Source organism: Stegastes partitus, unplaced genomic scaffold (assembly GCF_000690725.1).
Source record: "Stegastes partitus isolate 25-593 unplaced genomic scaffold, Stegastes_partitus-1.0.2 Scaffold1194, whole genome shotgun sequence".
NCBI lineage: Eukaryota > Metazoa > Chordata > Actinopteri > Pomacentridae > Stegastes > Stegastes partitus.
Window position 1 is genome coordinate 231,969 of NW_007578925.1, and position 19,854 is coordinate 251,822.

Here is a 19,854-nt window from a genome sequence, read left to right on the forward strand (position 1 = left end):
CTGACGGGAGAGGTAAGCGAGACGGTGCTGCTGTTGTCTGTGTCAACCGATGTACATAATTTCATTTATAAGTTTATTTTCCCAGTTTTGATATGTTGTTCTGTCATTTAATTTCTGTAACAGTACAAGCTGAGACTGACAGCGGGTTTTATGGTTGTTTTGTCGTCTGTCAAGGTATGTACTGTATTTACTGTATGAATGAATGGTGAATGTTTCCCGCCTTACGCGGCCCCGCCCCTTTAATACATGTATCTGACGGGAGAGTACAAGCTGAGACTGACAGCGGGTTTTATGGTTGTTTTGTCGTCTGTCAAGTTTGTGAAATGTCAATAAACTAGATCGCATCAAAAAGGATCCGACTCATCACAACGCAGTGTCAAGATTCCACCGGTTACATCCTACTTAATAACCAATCCAGTTGGTTTTGCCAGTGCCAAAACCTTTAAAGGACGAACTCACCTCATATAACGTAGCTTTCATTCTTGCCAAAAAGTGATTGTATAAATGTTATTAATGCAATAAATGGACTTGATTTCCTTATGAGGTTATATATTAAAGATGATAGCCTGGGATTTTTAGTGTTTCCTGAACCATGAGTTCAATGCAATTTTTTAAAATCTTTTTTTTTTTTTTTTTTAAATGCTTCAGGTGACCTTTTCTTCAAATTAATTTGACATGTTTTTTCATACAGATTATAAATTAGTGTACAAAAATCTAATAAAATGTTAACGCTCCTGGCTCCCTTTGGTGCTATTTTGCTATTTGGAAACTTGGATTTAATTTCAGACATCTGACTCTGGAATGTCACCAATGTAGAGAAGGTAAAAGGAATTTAGTTTGTGGTACAATATTGAAAACTGTCAGAGCCGAGATGCATTTCCATACGCTTTAGTTTGATTCTCTTCGTCCATGTCTGGGTTGTGATTTTAGTGTTTTGCACCACATTGTTTGTTTTCTTCTGATGCCTCATGGCCTGATTAGTTTCTATATGATGGATTTTGCATTTTTCCTGGATTCTCCAGCTGCTTTTGAAGTTTTGTTTGATTAAAATTTCTTTTTGCCACATTCTGCCTTGCCGTCTGCGTCTGCACTTGGTTCCCTTATTCTGACAGAACTGACCACAAAGATGAACCCAGCAGGCACAAGCTTCAGTTTACAATCTTATGGGGAAAATTTTGCAATGAACAGCTGTCTTATTTGTTTTAATGCCACCACAGACCTTAAGGGAATCTCTGTTTAGTTAAGACTCTGATGCTCCTGGAGTGGTTGAACATTTTTGGTGACTGACGACAGCAGTTTATGAAGTCTACCATCTTCTTCTAATACCTTCAAGCCACCTGGAAAAACCCCTTTCTGAGTCAGCCTGCTAGCCTTCTGCCAGCTTCACCTCCTGAGATGGTGAGACTTTTGCTAGCTCCAGCTCCTGGGTCAGCTAACCATCAGCCTCCAAGCCTCCTGTCTGGCCTAGCTCCCAAGTGGACAACCCATCTGCTTGCGAACCCTCTGCCAAGGCCTGCATCTGTGTTGGCTTGTCTCGGGTCTGGTAGTGTTGAGCCAGATTCCAACTGCCACCACAGAAACTCACAGTCACCCTCTAGCTCCATATCCTCCACCTCTTTGTCCTCCTTTCTGCAAGCTCCAAGGCTGAACAGCTGGACTCTGCAAGCCTTCAGCTTGTTGACCAGTTAGCCAGCACTGGACCACCCAGCTGCCCGCCTGCCCCTGCAACGGAGTCACCATCTGGGAAGCGTGCCAGAAGAAGCATGGCTCCTTATGACTTTCAAAGATTTTGAGACTCACTGCAAATTCATAGCCAAATTTATTTCATGATTGTATCGAGACATGAATGTAGTGAAGAGATCACATTTAGAATTTGTCAGTTGTAACATCATTAGTACAGCATTACAGCTGCTGCTCCACAGGACGGATCATGATGTCTCCAATCTGAAAGAAAAGTTTTGGCATTGAATTATGAGTAAACTGCTAATATTCCGTTTATTTTTAAAAATCTGAACAGTTGAAATAAGACACACCTGCACATGTGGAGGGGCACCGAGGGTGTACACAACAGCCCCGGCAATATCCAGTCCAGAGAGATTCTGTCAGAGAAGTAAAAAGTGCTTCAATACATTTCTATCCTTGTAATTATATCAGCAGTACTTTAGGAATGCAGCAACAATTCTCCTACCTGATGTTGACCAAACATGGCTGCAGCTTTACTTGGATCGTCACTGTACAGTTGAGTACCAAATTCAGTGTCCACCATACCAGGAGAAATACACTGCAGGAAGAGGAAACTTCATCGACTTATATTCATTGATCATGGTGTTAATGGTGCTTGTGGAGCTGGAGATGGACTGCAGTAGATTTTTGAATAGTTTGAACAAAGCAGGCCTAATGAGGAGAAACTGGTAACCAACAGCCATGAAGTCTTACTGTGGCCCTGATGTGGGTCTTGGCCTCACGCAGCTCCTGCCTCAGGCCTTCAGTCAGGGCGGTCACTGCATATTTGGTGGCAGTGTAGAAATGAAAATCACTGTATGGAGGTACGAAATGTCCAAGCACACTGCAGCAAGAGAAGATGTGCGAGCTGTTAACCAGGTCAGCATTTACCAACATGCACTAAAGGTAATTTTAAAGCCATATTTACTGCATCGGGTCAAAAAGCTTTAACAATTAATACATTTCTGTCAATAAGTTGGTGTAAAACTGCACCTGTTTATGTGGATGATGTGCCCGTCGTCAACATTTCTTTCTTTCATCGACTGATACGCTTCACGTGTGCAGATGGACAACGCAAGAACGTTCAGCTGCAAGAAACCAAGCAGAAAGAAAAACAGTGCAGAAAATATCTGAAACTGAGACCTCAACCTTTACACTAAATCATTTCTTGTGCACAAAAAAAACATGTTTTATTCACTTTGAAAGCTGTAAATGAGTCAGCCTGAAGGCGTCGAGGCCATTCTCCTGATTAAATAAGACCTAAACATCCAATTTGCTGCATGTTCTTGTTCAAAATGTATCACTTTTTTAAAAAATACTTTTGATTTGATCAAGTGTTTTATTCTTTTCTTGTCACAGTGGGAAAAGCACAAGTTATCAGTGACATTAACATCTGTTCAAGTGTCTCAGAAAGTCAGTAAAATAACACTGAGTTCTTACATCCAGCATGGTCCTCCAGCCGCTGGTTTTGCCATTTAACAGGTGATCCGAATTACCCAGTCCGGCGTTGTTGATGCAAACATCCACGCCTTTGTGCTGCGCTTTGATGGCCGCAAACATGGACAGAATCTCCTCCTCTTTGGTCAGGTCACACTTGATCGGCACCAAGACACCAGTGTAGCCTGCTTTTTTACACTCTGCTGCCAGTTCCTGAGATCAGAATTAAAAATATTACAGAAGGGCTGCGTCAGATTTAAATCTGTGTTTTTAAAAACCCACCACTCAAATGCTCAATTTTAATATTAACACAACTACTGTAAATTTGCAGATGTGGGGGAAAAAAATACTGTCTTTCATGTTTATATTTTTTCATAAGTTCTTTATTATGGGAGCAAACAGTTGATTTTATGGAAACTCTGGATAATTTATTACAGGTTAAATCCCAGGAAATTGTGAAGTAGTGGTACTAATCCACTTAAGCTGCAACTAGTGACACTTTTAATATCCAGCACCCCTGATAATTATTGTCTTGCTTAATCAAATTGTTGTGTGGTCTATAAAATGTCAGAAATGGTTAAAAAAAAAAAAAAAAATGTCGATCAGTGTTTCCCAAAGTCCAAGATGAAACCAAAAATATTCAGTTTATGGTCAGGGAAGAGAAAAGTAACCAGAAACGTCACATTTAAGAAGCTGGAATCATAGAATTTTGACTTTTTTTTTTTTCATTTAAAAATTGCTCAGATCAAACTGATAAATCAGTTTTCAAAATACGTGTTGCTTTTTTTTAAATAAATGCAGCTTTCTGCGTTTTTGATGGATTTCATCTTTTGGTATATTTAGTCACAATCAAGTTAGGACTTTTTCTGTGTGCAGCAGCCCCTCTGACTCTTTTCTTAGCTCATATTAATTTTATGAGGCTATCTGAGGTGATATTTGTTTAAGGTGTGGTCTGTTGCACCTTAATCACTTGTAATAATAACTGTACATGTTTAGAACAAATTGCACATTCATGCATACACGTGTCACATGTGAGCATCATCTTTTTAAGGAAATTCAACAAGATTTTTGGGTTCATTAATGAATCCAAAAACTTAGGAATTAGGCTTCAGACATCTTAAAACAAGAGTATTAAGACTCATGAAGCACAATTCAGAGCAATGCTTCTAGTTTCTTTGCATATTTCAATACAGTGACTATCAGTCTATCCATAAAGCCGAGATTCAAAGTTTAAATAACACATTTTCATTTCAACAGTTCTTTAAAAATGTGTGGTTTATATTTAGTTTTCTTCTTCAATACAATGACTCCTTTGTATTCACTTTATACAAAATTTAAAAATGACAACAAGATCATCAGTGTTCTGCAAAAGACAAAAATATTTTTGCAGCCTTAATATAAAACTACCAGTTGTTTATTTGTTTTTTGTTTTTTAAACCAACTCCCCCCTCCCCAGTGCATGGAACTTCATAATGACTTGCAGAAGATGTTATCATTCATTCCAGCGTCCCATTGTGTGATTATGCAAGTTTTGTTGAACAGCCAAGAATCTCCAGCCAGAGTACTTTTGAGAGTTTTGCAATTTGCAATTTGCATCAAATGTCATGCATTTGGATTAAAGTGGATTTACAATGCAAAGGTGGATGATATGTTATTATAGTATAGGAATGTTGGGTGTGGCTGCGTGGGGAGTAATTTACTGAAGTTACCCGCCCTTCCTCCTTGTCCTTACATAAGTGTGACACAGCAGAAACTTCTGTGGCAGCAAAAACAGCAACTTTGCATAGTAAAAATAATAAAGCCAGTTTGTGTTAAGTTTTGCCTGCTTTTAATAAGGCGTTGCTAAGTAAGAGTGACAGCTGCAGAAATAAAGCTTTCCCTTCAGATCAGACCTTGATTTTGTCCACGTTCCTGGCGCAGCCCACCACCTTCATCCCGTGGCGGACCAGCTCTCTGGCCACGGCCGCCCCGATCCCGACCGAGGCCCCGGTCACCAGAGCCACTCTGCCCCTCCAGCGCTCCATCACAGCTGCACACGCACAGAAGAAAACTCGAGAGAACGGAAAACCTGCCGGTCACGGAGCCGTGAACGCAGCAAACCGGGAACGGTGCAAGTTAAATACACTGAAGTGTTGCGTTCAAGGTCCTGTTGCACTGTAGGAAATCCGAGCATCTGTTCCGAACTGATTGTGAAATGCAATCCAGCTACTAAACCTACTCTGTCTTGCACAATTCTGGCGCATGAAAAATGTCCACGTCTGTCCAAAGTGGTCAAAAAAAAAAAAAAAAAAAAAAAAACGGCACAAAAAAGGGGACAAATGTCTTTTTAGGGGTAATGCAAAAACTAACACTCACGGGTTAAACTGGGCAGGTGACAAAAACGTATTGTAATTAATGATATCAGTGATCTTTATCTTCTCTCCAGCCTATTTATTAGTCAATCTGGTTGGTTTTAAGCAGTTGAATAGCTTTTAGGACCAGCCCACCTCATATCAGGTAGTTTTCCACTTGCTCAAAAGTGACTGTGGCCCAACATAGTGACTGAAGTTATTGGCAAGACACCTGAGCTGCATCTCATTCAGTAACACAATACCTTGCCTCAGTAAAGAGTAACTGGACTTTTCTGTTTGGTTCTTGCAAACGTTTCACCTTCGTCCAAGAGGCATTTGAAGTTCTAACTGACTGATGAGGAGTCCCAGGTATATATTCTCATCCCAAATCACGCGACTAATGTCCTATTAACAATCAAAGACTCACATGGCTCCAGGTGTAAATATGAAACTCAGAATTTTAATGGTGGTGAAACTGTCTAGAGATCTCAGGGCTGTTTGTCTCAGCACCTGATAAATCACATCAGCTCAGTCAGTTCCTGCTGCAGGACAACCTGAGGGCTGCAGTGCAGACTCACACTCACACACACACACACACACACACCTACTGAGATGAGGGAGGTGGAGTTCCTCAGAATAGAGCGGCGACCGTACCATGGTGTCATAGACCCTCCTCTGTTTACAGATGGCTGTTTGCATTTAAGATAGATGCCTTCCTTCATTTTGTTTTTTCTCAAGCCATCTGTCTTCTTGGTCCAGAATTTTTTCATATTTCAACTCACCAATAATCAGAGACGTTTTAATGTATTTGTCCAGTATTGCAGATTCTAAATCACCGTCCATCCATCCATTATCTATACACCGCTTAATCCTTAATAGGGTCATGGGGGGCTGGAGTCTATCCCAGCTGACTCAGGGCGAAGGCAGGGGACACCCTGGACAAGTCGCCACAGGGCTACACTTAGAGACAGACAACCAAGCACACTCACATACACACCTACGGACAATTTAGAATCACCAATTAACCTCAACATGATTTTGGACTGTGTGGGAAGAAGCCAGAGAACCCCGAGAGAACCCACGCTGCACGGGGAGAACATGCAAACTCCACGCAGAAAGATCCCCACGGACGGCCCCACTGGGATGTGAACCAGCGACCTTCTTGCTGCGAGGCAATGGTGCTAACCACTGATCCACCTTGCAGCCCCCTAAATCAATGTAATCATGAAAAACAAACAGTGAAAATTTCAGATTTTTGTCTTTAATATTTTCTGAGATATTGTTGTTCAAACATAGGCTTGAATTTCAAAGTGTGAAAAAAAAGTTGCTGAAAGTGAGTCAATGGGCTTTTCTTTTATTATCTTGAAAAGTATTTGATATATTGGGCTAAAATTCCTCAGATAGCATTTTATAGTTTATGACAGAAAAGTTTCAAGCAAATCCAAGATGGCTGAGCAGAAGGCCGCCGATGATTCAAGATAGAAAAAACCATCTACAGCTGCTTTATCACGATCAAGTGTGCAACAACACACAACTCTGTGTCTATGGTGATGGCTAAAGTGTGTCTTTGTGTCAAATCGTAAGCAAATAACTGCGATCAAATGTGTCTGGCGTGTCTGTTGCCTGGATGACAGAGAATGTACACAGACATAAGTCATCTTGACACTTCTTGCTGTTGCAACACAACTTCCTGCTATGGGAGAATGACTGGTTTTCTGGATGCAGCCGTGCGTGACAGAGTCTTGACATAAAATCGTGGCAAGTGTTGTTGTTTTTTTTGTTTTTTTTATTGAACACTGTAGCCGTCCTTTGAGCCGTTGCCACTCAGGTCTATATTTGGCTTCTGAATGACAGTGCAGGTATCCACATGTTTATCTGTACCAGACGGAGGCCGTGTGGTGTTCAACAGAAAACAAAATCAGAAACAAATCCTGTTGCTTCTAACTTCCTTTCTGAGGGATAGTTTTACATGTAAATAGAGGCAAAATCCCACCATTTGTAACCTTTAAAAGTGCTTTAGGCAAGATTTTGAGCATAAATGTAGCATTAACATAGAAGCCACCAGCTACTCGCTCCATAAAGACATAAGGGTGTCCTTATCAAAGAATGGAGTCACTCTCCGGCTGTGTTGTAATCTGAGCGCCTCGCTTCTGTTTGACAGCCTGTGTAGCCGGGTGTGCATGTTAGTTCATGTTAGCTGATTCGAGATAACGTTAGCTCACACAGGGTGAGCCCCTCCCTTTGAAACTGTCGGCTACTCTGGTGCACCTTCAGGTAACAGGTGGTAACAGAGACGAGCAGGTGAGGCGAAGATATCGCTCAAATTGGCAACAATGCCATCCAGTGTTTTTCACAGTGCCAGCCTGGGTCGACCTTCCACCTGGATTATTATGCTGCCATGCACGCACCGGTATCCATCTGACAAGAGCACAATGCAAATACTAAGTGGGAGGGGGGACACACCCCTGAAGAAACCGGAGATATTTGTGTGAGAAATGCATGCATGAAGTTCAGCGTTGAAAACGAGAGAGCTGCCAGTTGAACCGCAAAACTGCCAGTCAGGGCAAAAGTCAGATGAGGGACAAAGGAGCAGGATTCAAAGGATTTAAAAGCTTTACTGTCCCACACAGCAAACACAAGCAATTAGTACAATTAAAGTCTTTGTTTACCGTCTCCACCAAGTGCTGAGATTAACCTCTGTACAGAATACAGTCAGGCACTTATCAAACTGTGCACAGAAGTTATGCACAAAAGAAAGTGAATAAAAAAAAAAAAGAAAAAGAGCATGATGCAAGTTTTATGGTGCAGAAAAAGTTAAATAAAACCTGCCTGTATTAAGAATTTAATGTCAAATATACAGGGTACAGTGCAAAAAAGTGCATGTACAGAAGAAACTGTTAAAAAAAACCCCAAAAGTGTCATTGTGGTTTTGGAGGAGGCCCACTGCTGCTGTGTCGTCTACAAAGTTAAGAATGTGAGTGTGCCCATTTGTTGCAGCACAGCTGGAGGTGTCGAGTTTTCACAGCATGAGACTAAGTACACGATGCTGAGGCATGCCAGTGTTCATCACAAGGAGTTCTTATTGGTTTAGTTGGAAGAGTTTTCCATTAATCTAGTGGAGATGACTGTGTTTAATGTTGAACCTTAGTGCACGAACACCATGTCCTTGTTTCCCGGTACAGACGGCATCCACTGCAGACAAATAGTACTTTTACTGTCCAAAAAGTTGACAAAATTGTTAGCAAATTTGTTACCAGATTCACCTTTGAGATGACATTTCTTTTGCTTTTCTTCCTTCACAAATTCCCAGTCCTGTTTGACTACATTTGCACAAATCTGCCATGACAAATAAACAGCAATGAAAATATTGATCAGTCGCTCATGTCCGCTCCAGTAATAGGTGATGTATTGTTTAGCTTCCTAAATGTTGGGATTACAACGTGATGAGAAAATCCTGAACTCTGTAGAGCTTTTTCACAGCAGACATTCTGGAAAAGTAAAAGGAGGACTTCTACAATACTTAATGGAACAGAGGATTGCATTCTGATTTTCCTGCAGAATATCCTCTGTATACAAAGGGACATTCATGACTGAAATCTGAATGGTGCTCATTCTAGCACACACATCTGATGACGTGTTAAATCAAAAAGAACTGTCCTGCAGAATCTGCTGCACCAGCAGTAAATAAAACTTCAAGACACCAAGCAGAAAAGTAACATTTCAGGCACTGACACACTAAACTTCACACGAAATCGCTGCTTCTTGCGGACAAAGAAACGTGAAACTGTGAATCAATCATTCTGACACTCTGCAAAAACACAACACACAGCTTCACAATACATTTCCTGTATTTTAGTAACCTGCCACTCAAGTGTTTGATTAACATCAAGCAGTTGCTAATTACAAGCTTTTTATTTAACTGTCTTTAGTATTTATAATTGTTGATAATGCAATTTTAAAATTGCTTTCAACGACTCGAGGCAGCTGCATGGGATTCAATGCACTGAACAACAGAATCTATAAGGTACAACTGAACCAGCAGGGATCTCCAGTCAGACGAGTATCGTTGGACATGATGAATTATGTGTTTTTTTACAGAACAAACAGATTAGACAGTCCATAGGGGGTTATTGTAAATACCATTCCTAAAAAAAAATGACAGTCCACGCCCTTTGTCTTTTGCTGGCATCAGAGTGACACAGCAGATATTAGTCTAACAGCATAAACAGAACTTTTAAATGTTAAAATTCTTAACTTTGCATTTCCATTTTGCATTGTGATTTTATTTGCTTTTTCTCTTGAATAAAAGCTCTAAAAAAAAAAAAGTTATTAAAGATCACTCTTTTAAGTTTTCAGGACGTGAATTTCATTGCACCACCTTCGTACCGCACCTTGAACGCAGCACGGTGGACACCACCTGATTTCATCTCTAAAGTAAACATCTGCTTTACAATCAAAAAGAAATTTGTCCCAAAAGGAAGAAATTCTGCATCATTCTGGTGATCAACGTGAACAGACGTGGAGATAATTAATTAATTAATTAATCAGAAAAAAACGTGCAAGACACAGAAAGTTATTCTTGATCGCTGCAACGTGCAGGTGGAGGTGACGTCTCCGATTTCCTACCTGGATCCTGAACGCAGCACCGCAGTGTATTTAACTTGCACAGTCCAAAGTTCGTTGCATTCACGGCTCCGTGACTGGCAGACTCTCCATCCTTTCTTCTTTTTCTTCCTTTTCCGTGTGTCCAGCTGTGATGGATCGCTGGAGGGGCAGAGTGGCTCTGGTGACCGGGGCCTCGGTCGGGATCGGGGCGGCCGTAGCCAAAGAGCTGGTCCGCTGCGGGATGACGGTGGTGGGCTGCGCCAGGAACGTGGACAAAATCAAGGTTTGACAACTTTATTTCTGCAGTTTTCAGACAATCAGAGTCAGAATTTAACTTAGGAGAGAAATAAAAACAAAAGGAGATGCTGAGAAAAAACTTCCAAGGGAAAGTTGCTGTCACAGAAAAATACAATGAGTGTGTTTCTCACATTTTAATGTTCAGCTTAACTTTTACATTTTGACATTGAAAGCTGCTGTCTGTGCTGTCACTAATCCAATTTATAACAACTCAATAATTCATTTCATTAAACTAACACTTCTTCTGGGATAAAATAAGAAATCTTCACACTGCAAACTCCAACTCATTTGTTCTAATAGAAAGTTTATTGGAAACTTTTAGTTTTGTCCAGAATCATAAAATGTGATGCAAATAGTTGAGTTACAAAAACTAGTTTGACTAAAAATCACAGCCAGTTTGACTATGTAATCAGATACTCATGTTTAAATTCACAGGAATGTGCATCGCTTCCACAAGCAGGTTAAAAATGATATACAACAGAAAATAATAAGTGTGGTTAAAAAATAAATTTAAAAAAATGCAGCTTCATGTTAAGACAGCGAGATATTTTTGTGTCCAAGAGAACGCTGCTTGTTCTCATGAACACAAATGATTAATTGTATTAAGACATGTATGTAGACACGATGCATTTTTAGACCAGCTACTGAAATAAGCGCACAGTGAATGTGTTGTTAATTGAACATGAAATCATTAAGCTTTATAAATCCCATTACAGTGAAGCTCAAAAAACTGCTATCCGTGGACTTGATGAAACAGATCAAGAGATGAAACTCATCAGGTGGCCTTTAGAGCTGCAACGATTAATCAGTTCGTTGTCAGCTTTTGAATTAAGCAGCAATTATTGTGAAAATCAACTGACCGGTTAAAGCTGTGAGTACAGCTGCTTAAATGTGAATATTTTCAGGTTTCTTTCCTCTTCTATGACAGCAAACTGAACATCTTTGGTTTGTGGACATTTGAGGACGTCTTCTTGGACTCTGAGAAACACTGATTGACATTTTTCATCATTTCCTGATATTTCATAGATTTAAAAAAAAAACAAGAATTAATTGAGAAAATATTTGTTTAATTGAGAATGAATATAATTATTCGTTGCAGCCTTAGTGGCTTACTACCTTCACTGGACAACTTCCTGGGATAAAAAAACAATAGTAAATTGTCCAGATTTTCTCTGAAATCAGTATTTTTCTGTAGAATATATGAAAAACAGTTTTACAGGTCTCTTGTTTTAAGAGCTTTTCCCCCCCAAATCTGCAGATTTCAATCAAAATCAAAGTCGTTTGTGAAGCTGAGCGTCTGCTATGTTTTCATTCTGATCTCAGGAGCTGGCAGCCGAGTGTAAAAAAGCAGGCTACACTGGTGTCTTGGTGCCAATGAAGTGTGACCTGACCAAAGAGGAGGAGATTCTTTCCATGTTTGCAGCCATCAAAGCGCAGCACAAAGGCGTGGATGTCTGCATCAACAACGCTGGACTGGCAAATTCTGAGCCGCTGTTGAATGGCAAAACCAGCGGCTGGAAGAACATGCTGGATGTAAGAGATCAGTGTTGTTATTGAAACACGAGAACAAGAGTTAATGCTGTTAATATTATGAAACCCGTGCTTTTCTTTACTGGTTTTCTTTCTGCTTGGTTTCTTGCAGGTGAACATTCTTGGGTTGTCCATCTGCACACGTGAAGCGTATCAGTCAATGAAAGAAAGAAATGTTGACGACGGGCACATCATCAACCTGAACAGGTGAAGCTTCATTTCCTGACGAGTATCTGTTGTAGTTGATCACCATTCAAAGTGCAATCATTCATTTTCATAACCGGTTAATTGTTGAATCAGATTTGTGCAAATATAGTCAAAACAAGACTTCCCTTTTACGCCCTTTTGTTTGCAGTTCTCTCTTCATATTTGTCACCGAGCTGACTTTTGTCTTCATTGTCAGCTTTGCGGTTTCATCCCAGCTCCCTTGTTTGCACTGCTGGACTTCCTGTCTGCTGTTCTCACACAAACCTCTCAGGGTTTTTCTTTCCAATGAGTGTGTCTCCATTTGAGTTACAGCTCAGTATTTCTATTCTGCCAATATCAGACCTTTATCTGCTTGCTTCTCCCTGTGCTCACACATGCTGCATTTTAATACAGCCGACATCCCAGTGAAGTTGGTCGAATTCACAAAACAAGTATGAAACAGTGAGTGAATCTTAGTCCATTACCAGGACATGGAATCACTTCAGAGTCGTTCATCCTGCCTCTCTGTGCCGCTAAATTCCTTTTTTGTTTTTTTAACTGTGATGTCAAACAAGCTCATCGTACACATGAGGGTGAAGGTTCTGTGTGTAACACTCAAAACTGCTGGATGTTGTTCAAGCTCCGACATGTCAGACCACCTCCCTTAACTTTCACTTGCAACCAGTCATGTGTACACCAGAGAGACAGAGAAAAATGTAATGTTATGTTCACTTCACCTGCTTGTGTTTGTTCCGCTGCATATGTGTCTGTTTCTACCATCCATCAATGAGCAGACCCGAGGACAGATCGGGTCTAATCATTGATGGAGCGAGTAGAAAAGGAGTAGTAGAGACTGTCACACTGAGCTGAAATGAAATAAGTGCACATAAATTAGGTAAATAACATAAATCAAATACTTGGTTTTAAATAATCATCACAATAACTTTATCTATACAGCGCCTGAACAAAGTGCTTCACAATAGAACAAATGTCAAATTAGACAAATACTCAAAACAAATCCAAACAAATGAATACGATTCTTAGCATGCTATGTTTGATTTTTAATAAAGCACGATCATGACTGGCTCTAGAAAAATAACCCGACTAGTGTAAATATCATCCATGAACTGATCACTGGAGGGACTGAACTTCACAAAGATTATACGAAATACTACTTTACCCTACTGTGGTACATGTTAGGGCTTCAGTGTTTTAGTTAAGTGTGGACATTCACCTAACTAATGACTAATATAGCTAAGACCCAACGGTACCATACATGACCAAACCTAACCGAGCCAATGTAAATATTATGGCCAAGACCCCACAGCAGCGTTAGCTATGGAGACTAACTTGTCTAATTTAGAGCTAAAGTTTTGGTTTCATGTACAAAAATGTAAATGAAAACCCAACAAATCAGTTCACTCTCAGTCCGTTTAGAAATGTATGGACTGAGGGACTCACATGCACGAACATGAAGTTACCTGAACTAACATACCTGCTGTAGTTCAGAAACTAAATAAAGACTTTAGGCAGCGACGGCTGAAGGGACCACTGCTGCGTTCAAGAGAAAAAGTTCTACTTTGCGCCTACATCTACTTTCTTGAAGGCTGCAGTTGTCTCTTTAACCCATCACTGGTCTTTATCGAGCAAATGGGACGCTTCAAAACTGCGAACAAAAAGTCAGACAATGCAAACAGGAAAGCTGTTAATGTAACTGCAGATCACTTTTTTTTCCGGATAATTGTTCAAGTGAAAAGTCATAGTTAGTGTTGTTCAGAAATTGCTTGTATGAGTCAACCAGCATTAACTGAATTCAGTTCATTGAAATATGAAATAGTAAATATGGCTTTAAAATAGCAGCAGATACTTTATCATTATGGATTTTTTTTTTCATAGATTTGTGCCCTGAGATTACTCCAGTACATGTTGGTAAACGCTGACCCGGTTAATCTTCTTCTGTTGCAGCGTGGTCGGACATTCCGTACCTTCCATTACTCCTGCACACTTCTACAGCGCCACCAAGTACGCAGTGACCGCCCTGACCGAGGGCCTGAGGCAGGAGATGTACGAGGCCAAGAACCACATCCGGGTCACCGTAAGGCTTCATTCATGTCTGCATTTATAATCTAGTTGCTACTCATTCATCCTGCTTTTGGATCCTAACATCTCCCACAGTCCGTCTCCAGCTCCACCACTGCAATCAACACCAATACTAAAGCATGTAACACATTTTTAACTGAAGCGTACTCTTCCCGCAGAGCATTTCTCCTGGTTTCGTGGAAACTGAATTTACTGAGCGATTCTTACAAAATAAAGTCCAAGCCGAAGCTTTGCTCGCCCAACAGAAGGTAAAAATATGGTTCCTATGTCCCTGGAGTCCTGTTGATATAATTAGAATTTAAAAAAGTAATGAAGCACTTTTCACTTCTGACAGAATCTGTCTGGAAAGGACATCGCAGACGCTATTTTGTACGTCCTTGCTGCCCCTCCACATGTGCAGGTATGTTGTTTATTATTTTATTTTCCTGCTTTTGGCCCTTTTACCGTTAAAGTATCAGCAGTTTTCTCACAATTCGATAACTTTTCTTTCAGATCGGAGAACTCCTACTCCGTCCCGTGGAGCAGCAGTTTTAATGATGCACTGTGTGACAGCTGACACATTCTCCGTGTGATTTCTTCACCAGTTTTTTATTTTCATGGAATAAATTTAGTTTTGAAATCCAAACTATATCTTTCCACTTATGCACACAATAAAACATCTGACTGGAACACGAAGCTTGTGGCACGTTGTCCTTTTTGTTGCACAGAGTAAAGTTTGATTTGTAGCTAAATGTTGCATCAAAATCAAAATCCCACATCCCACACTGAACACAAACATGACCAATATTATGCTTTAAATAAATTCATTTTGTTCATATGATTGCATAAGACAGACATTTTTGTGCCTCATACGTTTGGTACACATTAAAATGAATATCAAGTTAAAATACGATGTATAGCAGGTATGCATGTCATTATATAGTAAAAATAAAAGTCAAAAATCTTAAATTAACATCACCTGCTAATTCATTCAGTTATTCAATCGGCAAATCGGGTAGCTGCAGCGCACACAGTCCTGCAGTCACAAGTCGAGAGCTGTGCAGTGGGCTCCCTGCTCACCAGATTTAAAATGTGAACCTCTGGTATGTGCTCCAATGACATTTTGGCAGCGTGAAAGTGCAGCTGACAAATCTGCAGAAATACGTGATGAATGACGTGAACACAAAGCCAGATGTCACTGGAATGTTTCCATCAACTTGACAACAACAGAAGCTGTTTAAGAGCAAAAGAAGGTCTGAGCCAGTTTGGTGTTCCTAGTAAAGTGGTCACTGAACGCAAGAGCTGTGCAGATAAATACTATGATATCCAAGCATAAAGATATAGAACGAGAACAGAAACAAATGCATGTACTGTAAAGCTGGAAGTGCCTTAAGTGTGAGATTGAACATGATCTTCAGATTGGCAACCTGATCTCTGGATTTGACGATGAAAACTAATAAGAAAAAAATCCTGAGCTGTAGGAACGCGGTATTTCGTGATCTGTGATCACTTCTTTTCCAATTCCAGTCTATGGGAGCCAGGGCTTTTTGGAGCCAGCAACTAGTGGACGTAGTGATATTGCAGGTTTTTGACACTTCTGGGTTGGCTTCATTTTTCAGGGCCGGTTGCTACATCCATCTTTTATACAGTCTATGATATAAGCCCTGCTCAGTGCTCCTCCTGTGTAAATGTAATTCTTAAGATGACCTTTGGAAGGCAGCGATACGCCTTCTGAATCCAGCACCATCAAGAATGTCAATACACTTTATTTTTCATTGAATATTTCCTCCCTTGGACAGTTTTTCCTTTTGCTGGCACAAGCAGATTACAACAGAGTTTTGCTGCCTACACACAATAATAATAGTAGCTATATTGCCGCAAGCAAGAACTGAATCACTTAATAAAACATACAGCGCTAGACAGTCAACTTAACAAGAATTTATCGTACTTCAAGTTACTGGAGGTGCTACAGTTGGATCAGTACAAAGAAGTACTTTAAATAAACATGTTTTTCTTAAAATTCATTGAGCATGTTGTGCAATTTAAATTCATAAAAGACAAAGAAAGAAAACAAACAAACAAAACCAAAAAATAATGTGAGAATGCGCTGGCTTTTTCATACTGAAATCTGGCTTTTTAAAATTTAATCTGAAACATTTGACAGTGAAAAGCCACCAATGCAAAGGTGGCATTAGGAAGCTACCTGAACACATGCAGGCCTCTGGTGTAAAGAGGTGGACATGAATGACACCACTGTGTTTTTCTGTTTGTAAAATGGATACAGACAAAACTGCACTTTTTAAAGTTAAAGTTACTTGTCTGATTAAAATGAGCAGCCTGTTAAACATTCAGTTTGCAAAAGTCCTCACCTGAGTTTCTTTCTTGTGGCGGCCATCTTGTCCTGGAGGTCAAAGAGGGGTCACGCCTCCAAAGCAGCTCTTTCATTGGTTCCCTGAGTGATCTCAAATATGATTGGATTATAGGTGTGTCCTGATTGGCCAGTGCAATCTGAAAGGCAAGTCCCTGTTCATGAAGGCAGCACGATGCGACACTGCTAACTGTTGAATGAAATTAGTGAACGTTTCTTGAAACTTTTACTATTTTAATTTATTTGTCTTACTTTTAGAAATGTCCTGTTTGTTTAAAAATCACACATTTTACCTTGCACATTTATTTGCCAGCATGACGTTTATAATAACAATAATAAACTTTATTTATAGAGCACTTTTCAAAACAAATGTTACACAGTGCTTTCCAATAAAAGTAAAATTAGAATAAAATAAAGCACAAAGAGTAAGATAAAAATGACATAACAATCAAATAAAGCACACAAGAGGCCCCATGTTTGTTTCATGCCCCAGTTTGGTGGATAAAACCAGTCATAAGAACAAGAGGCGATAAAAACATAAAACTCTCAGATAAAAATGTGTTTTAAGAAGTGACTGTAAAGAGAGCACAGCATCAGACGACCTGATTTCCTCCTCATACCTCACACTGCTTCCTACATCCTCTTTGCAGCAGCAGGTGAATGGAGTTTGTGGTGAAATATTAAAAACTGACATTCAGTAAACGAGGTTGCAACACATTTCTCTGGACAGTCCACATCAGCAGAAAACACTTTCTCCTAAAGAAACTGGTCGTGTTTTCACAGATCGGTCCCTGAGCTGTTAGCATCGATCTTTGTCCTCACAAATCCCAACTTAACCCCTACTAACCGAGCTTCAACATAAACTGTTCCCCTTGCAGTTGTGCGGTTTTCTACTTGCACTCGATGAGCAACGCGTCATAAATTATCAGCTTATTTGTTAGCCGTGTGACATAACAACAGTTTGGCTCTCATTCACTGACTTCCTTTTAATGTTAAAACAGTGTTAGTTCTGCTTTAAGAGTTTTGAACCAAATAAATACAATATTACAGAGCACCATAATGGGATTAAATGAGCTTAAATTTGCCCAAAAGATGAAGCTGTTAGAGGAAGGAGCTGCTTTCTTGGATGAAATGTGATTGTGATTTCCTCGACTAGGAAGATATGACAAGTTACACCTGACACAAAAGAAACCAATGAACTAAAAACTTCAACAAACTGCTGCATGATATCAAATATTACTGATTTATGATAATGATATGTTGATATTGTTAACTTTAAGACAAGCGGCTGACATAAAGAGTTTAAAAGAAGAAAAAAAAATGTCACAGGTATTATCTTCTTCCCCTCACAGAGCCACACCAACAGAGTTGGTTAGAAGTTTTGTGACACTGCAGCGGCAGATCTCAGTCTCTGGTTAAAATAGTTACAGAAGCAGGTTAATAAATGGCTTGTTTGGTTTGTTTAATAGCAATCAGGACGGTGAGGAAGATTTAAAAATTAATGTGACTGAAGGGCAGTAAACAGAGCTAACACTGTTTCCCTCCTGTGATAGTATGTGTTTGAGTGCATGAATGTAAATGTTTTATCATTTTCAGCACAAAATGTGATTGTTTATTTCCTGTAAGTTGTGTGAATGACATGTCCTACAACAACTCCATCCATCCCTCCATCCATCCATTATCTATACACCACTTAATCCTCACTACGGTCACGGGGGGCTGGAGCCTATCCCAGCTGACTTAGGGCAAAGGCAGGGGACACCCTGGACTATCACAGGTCTACACTTAGAGACAGACAACCAAGCACACTCACATTCACACCTACGGACAATTTAGAATCACCAATTAACCTCAACATGTTTTTGGACCTTGTGGGAGGAAGCCGGAGAACCCGGAGAGAACCCATGCTGCACGGGGACCTAAAACAACTAATTTTACCTAATTTATTTCTTTTTGTTTTTGCGGTTTCTTGACTTTTTTTGGGATCACAACCACAAAAGTGTCCAAACTTTAAAATTCACATTCAGGCCAATGAATATCAGGAAGCTTTTCATGGTCTCCTGATAAACAACGTCCACACTGGTGACGAGAATTACAGTCTTGTTTGATAAAGAAGATGCTTCTGTGTGAACTGGATGTAAAATAGTCAAAAGGCAAGTTGCCTCAGTTGTAAACCACATAGATATTCATCCTAAATGGCAGAAAAGGTGGCAAAATAGATCACAGCAGCAGCCCAGAGTCACCTGGTGAACGATAAGAAACTTGAAGAAGCTGCAGCAAAGTGATAATATTCTTAACTTTGTGCTAAATTTGATACGAATCTAAAAAAAAGTCTTTTGAAATCATCATCACAAGGGTCTCCATGGGCCAATATATGCTATATATTGCTGTAATTTTAAAATGATTTACTTTTCTAGTTCAGCTGGATTCACCTTCCAGCATTCGGATCAAAGGAGGAAATCTTCCTGCAGCTTCACCTGCACTGGAGCAAAGATGGAGGATCAGGGTCTTAACAAACGACTGACGGAGAGCATTGTCCTATGGAGGGATGTCATGTGGTTTAACCAGCACTATGTGTTATAAAGAATCATGTGTACACCCTCTCAAAGCTGGATTTTGTCACTTCCTCGTACATCCACTAAGCGGCAGCAGTGAGCAACTCTGTTCAAATGGCAGGTAGCTGCTGCAAACTGCACATGAAAGTGTTTCTTAAAGTGCATGAACCTCCTTAGACATTTTATTTCTATCTTTATAAGACTTAAAGAAATATTATCTTTAATTTTGTGCCTTGACAAGAAACCTAGAGACATGATGTAATGAGAAAGTTGGACGTCTGAGTGAAACAAAAAAACAGGATTTGTGGTTCCAGTGTGAACCTACACCTGACAGATTCACAGTCCAGCGGCTGCATTTTAATGCTCGGAATGACATTTTTTTCCTTTTTTGATTGAATAAACAACTGAAATACTTTAAAGGCCTTGAGATCAGTCGTCAAAGGTAAAACATAATTCAATCAGTGACTTTGGAGGTTAACACCCATTGATGTCATTAGATGCTGCGCTTGTTTCTGGCACCTGGACGCTATCTATATCACTCTAAGCACTGGAGGAGATCACTGTGCATATAATCCTGTGTTGAACAGGAATAGACGTCTGATGCAAGCGCAGCCTCGGGTACAACAGTGCTGAGCTAATCTGCAGGATGCACCGTCATGCTGCCTGCTGCAGAGCTTCATTTCTCGTTTTCTTGGACGAACCACACACACGTTATAGAACCTTGAACATGTGTGTGCGTGTGTCG

The 19,854-nt window shown here is 40.0% G+C and overlaps 2 protein-coding genes across 2 annotated transcripts in view; one reads left to right on the forward strand and one right to left on the reverse strand.

The window, feature by feature from the left end:
* The window catches only part of LOC103368704 (dehydrogenase/reductase SDR family member 11-like), a 22,210-nt gene extending 7,328 nt beyond the window's left edge, over positions 1-14,882 (forward strand). Inside the window, exons 2-8 of the mRNA XM_008297152.1 lie at positions 10,359-10,377; positions 11,715-11,924; positions 12,034-12,128; positions 14,073-14,202; positions 14,366-14,455; positions 14,542-14,607; positions 14,700-14,882. Of these exons, the coding sequence (XP_008295374.1) occupies positions 11,766-11,924; positions 12,034-12,128; positions 14,073-14,202; positions 14,366-14,455; positions 14,542-14,607; positions 14,700-14,741 (582 nt within the window). The 5' untranslated portion in view covers positions 10,359-10,377; positions 11,715-11,765 and the 3' untranslated portion in view covers positions 14,742-14,882. The remainder of the gene's footprint in view (positions 1-10,358; positions 10,378-11,714; positions 11,925-12,033; positions 12,129-14,072; positions 14,203-14,365; positions 14,456-14,541; positions 14,608-14,699) is intronic.
* On the reverse strand, positions 1,801-5,255 carry LOC103368703 (dehydrogenase/reductase SDR family member 11-like). The gene is made up of 7 exons (XM_008297151.1): positions 5,052-5,255; positions 3,163-3,372; positions 2,716-2,810; positions 2,437-2,566; positions 2,189-2,281; positions 2,034-2,099; positions 1,801-1,944 (listed from the first exon to the last, which is right to left on the reverse strand). Exons 1-7 carry the CDS (start codon positions 5,181-5,183, stop codon positions 1,903-1,905), a joined length of 768 nt encoding a protein of 255 aa, XP_008295373.1. The 5' UTR covers positions 5,184-5,255; the 3' UTR covers positions 1,801-1,902.
* Positions 14,883-19,854: the final 4,972 nt, after the last annotated feature.

Bases quoted from the DNA above. Each gene is read 5' to 3' on its own strand.
- LOC103368703 (XM_008297151.1), bottom strand. From the start codon at position 5,183: ATGGAGCGCTGGAGGGGCAGAGTGGCTCTGGTGACCGGGGCCTCGGTC. The intron at 2,811-3,162 runs GTAAGAACTCAG...GGTTTCTTGCAG, and splicing joins GCTGGAGGACCATGCTGGAT to CTGAACGTTCTTGCGTTGTC. The intron at 2,567-2,715 runs GTGCAGTTTTAC...CTCTTGCTGCAG, and splicing joins CACATCATCCACATAAACAG to TGTGCTTGGACATTTCGTAC.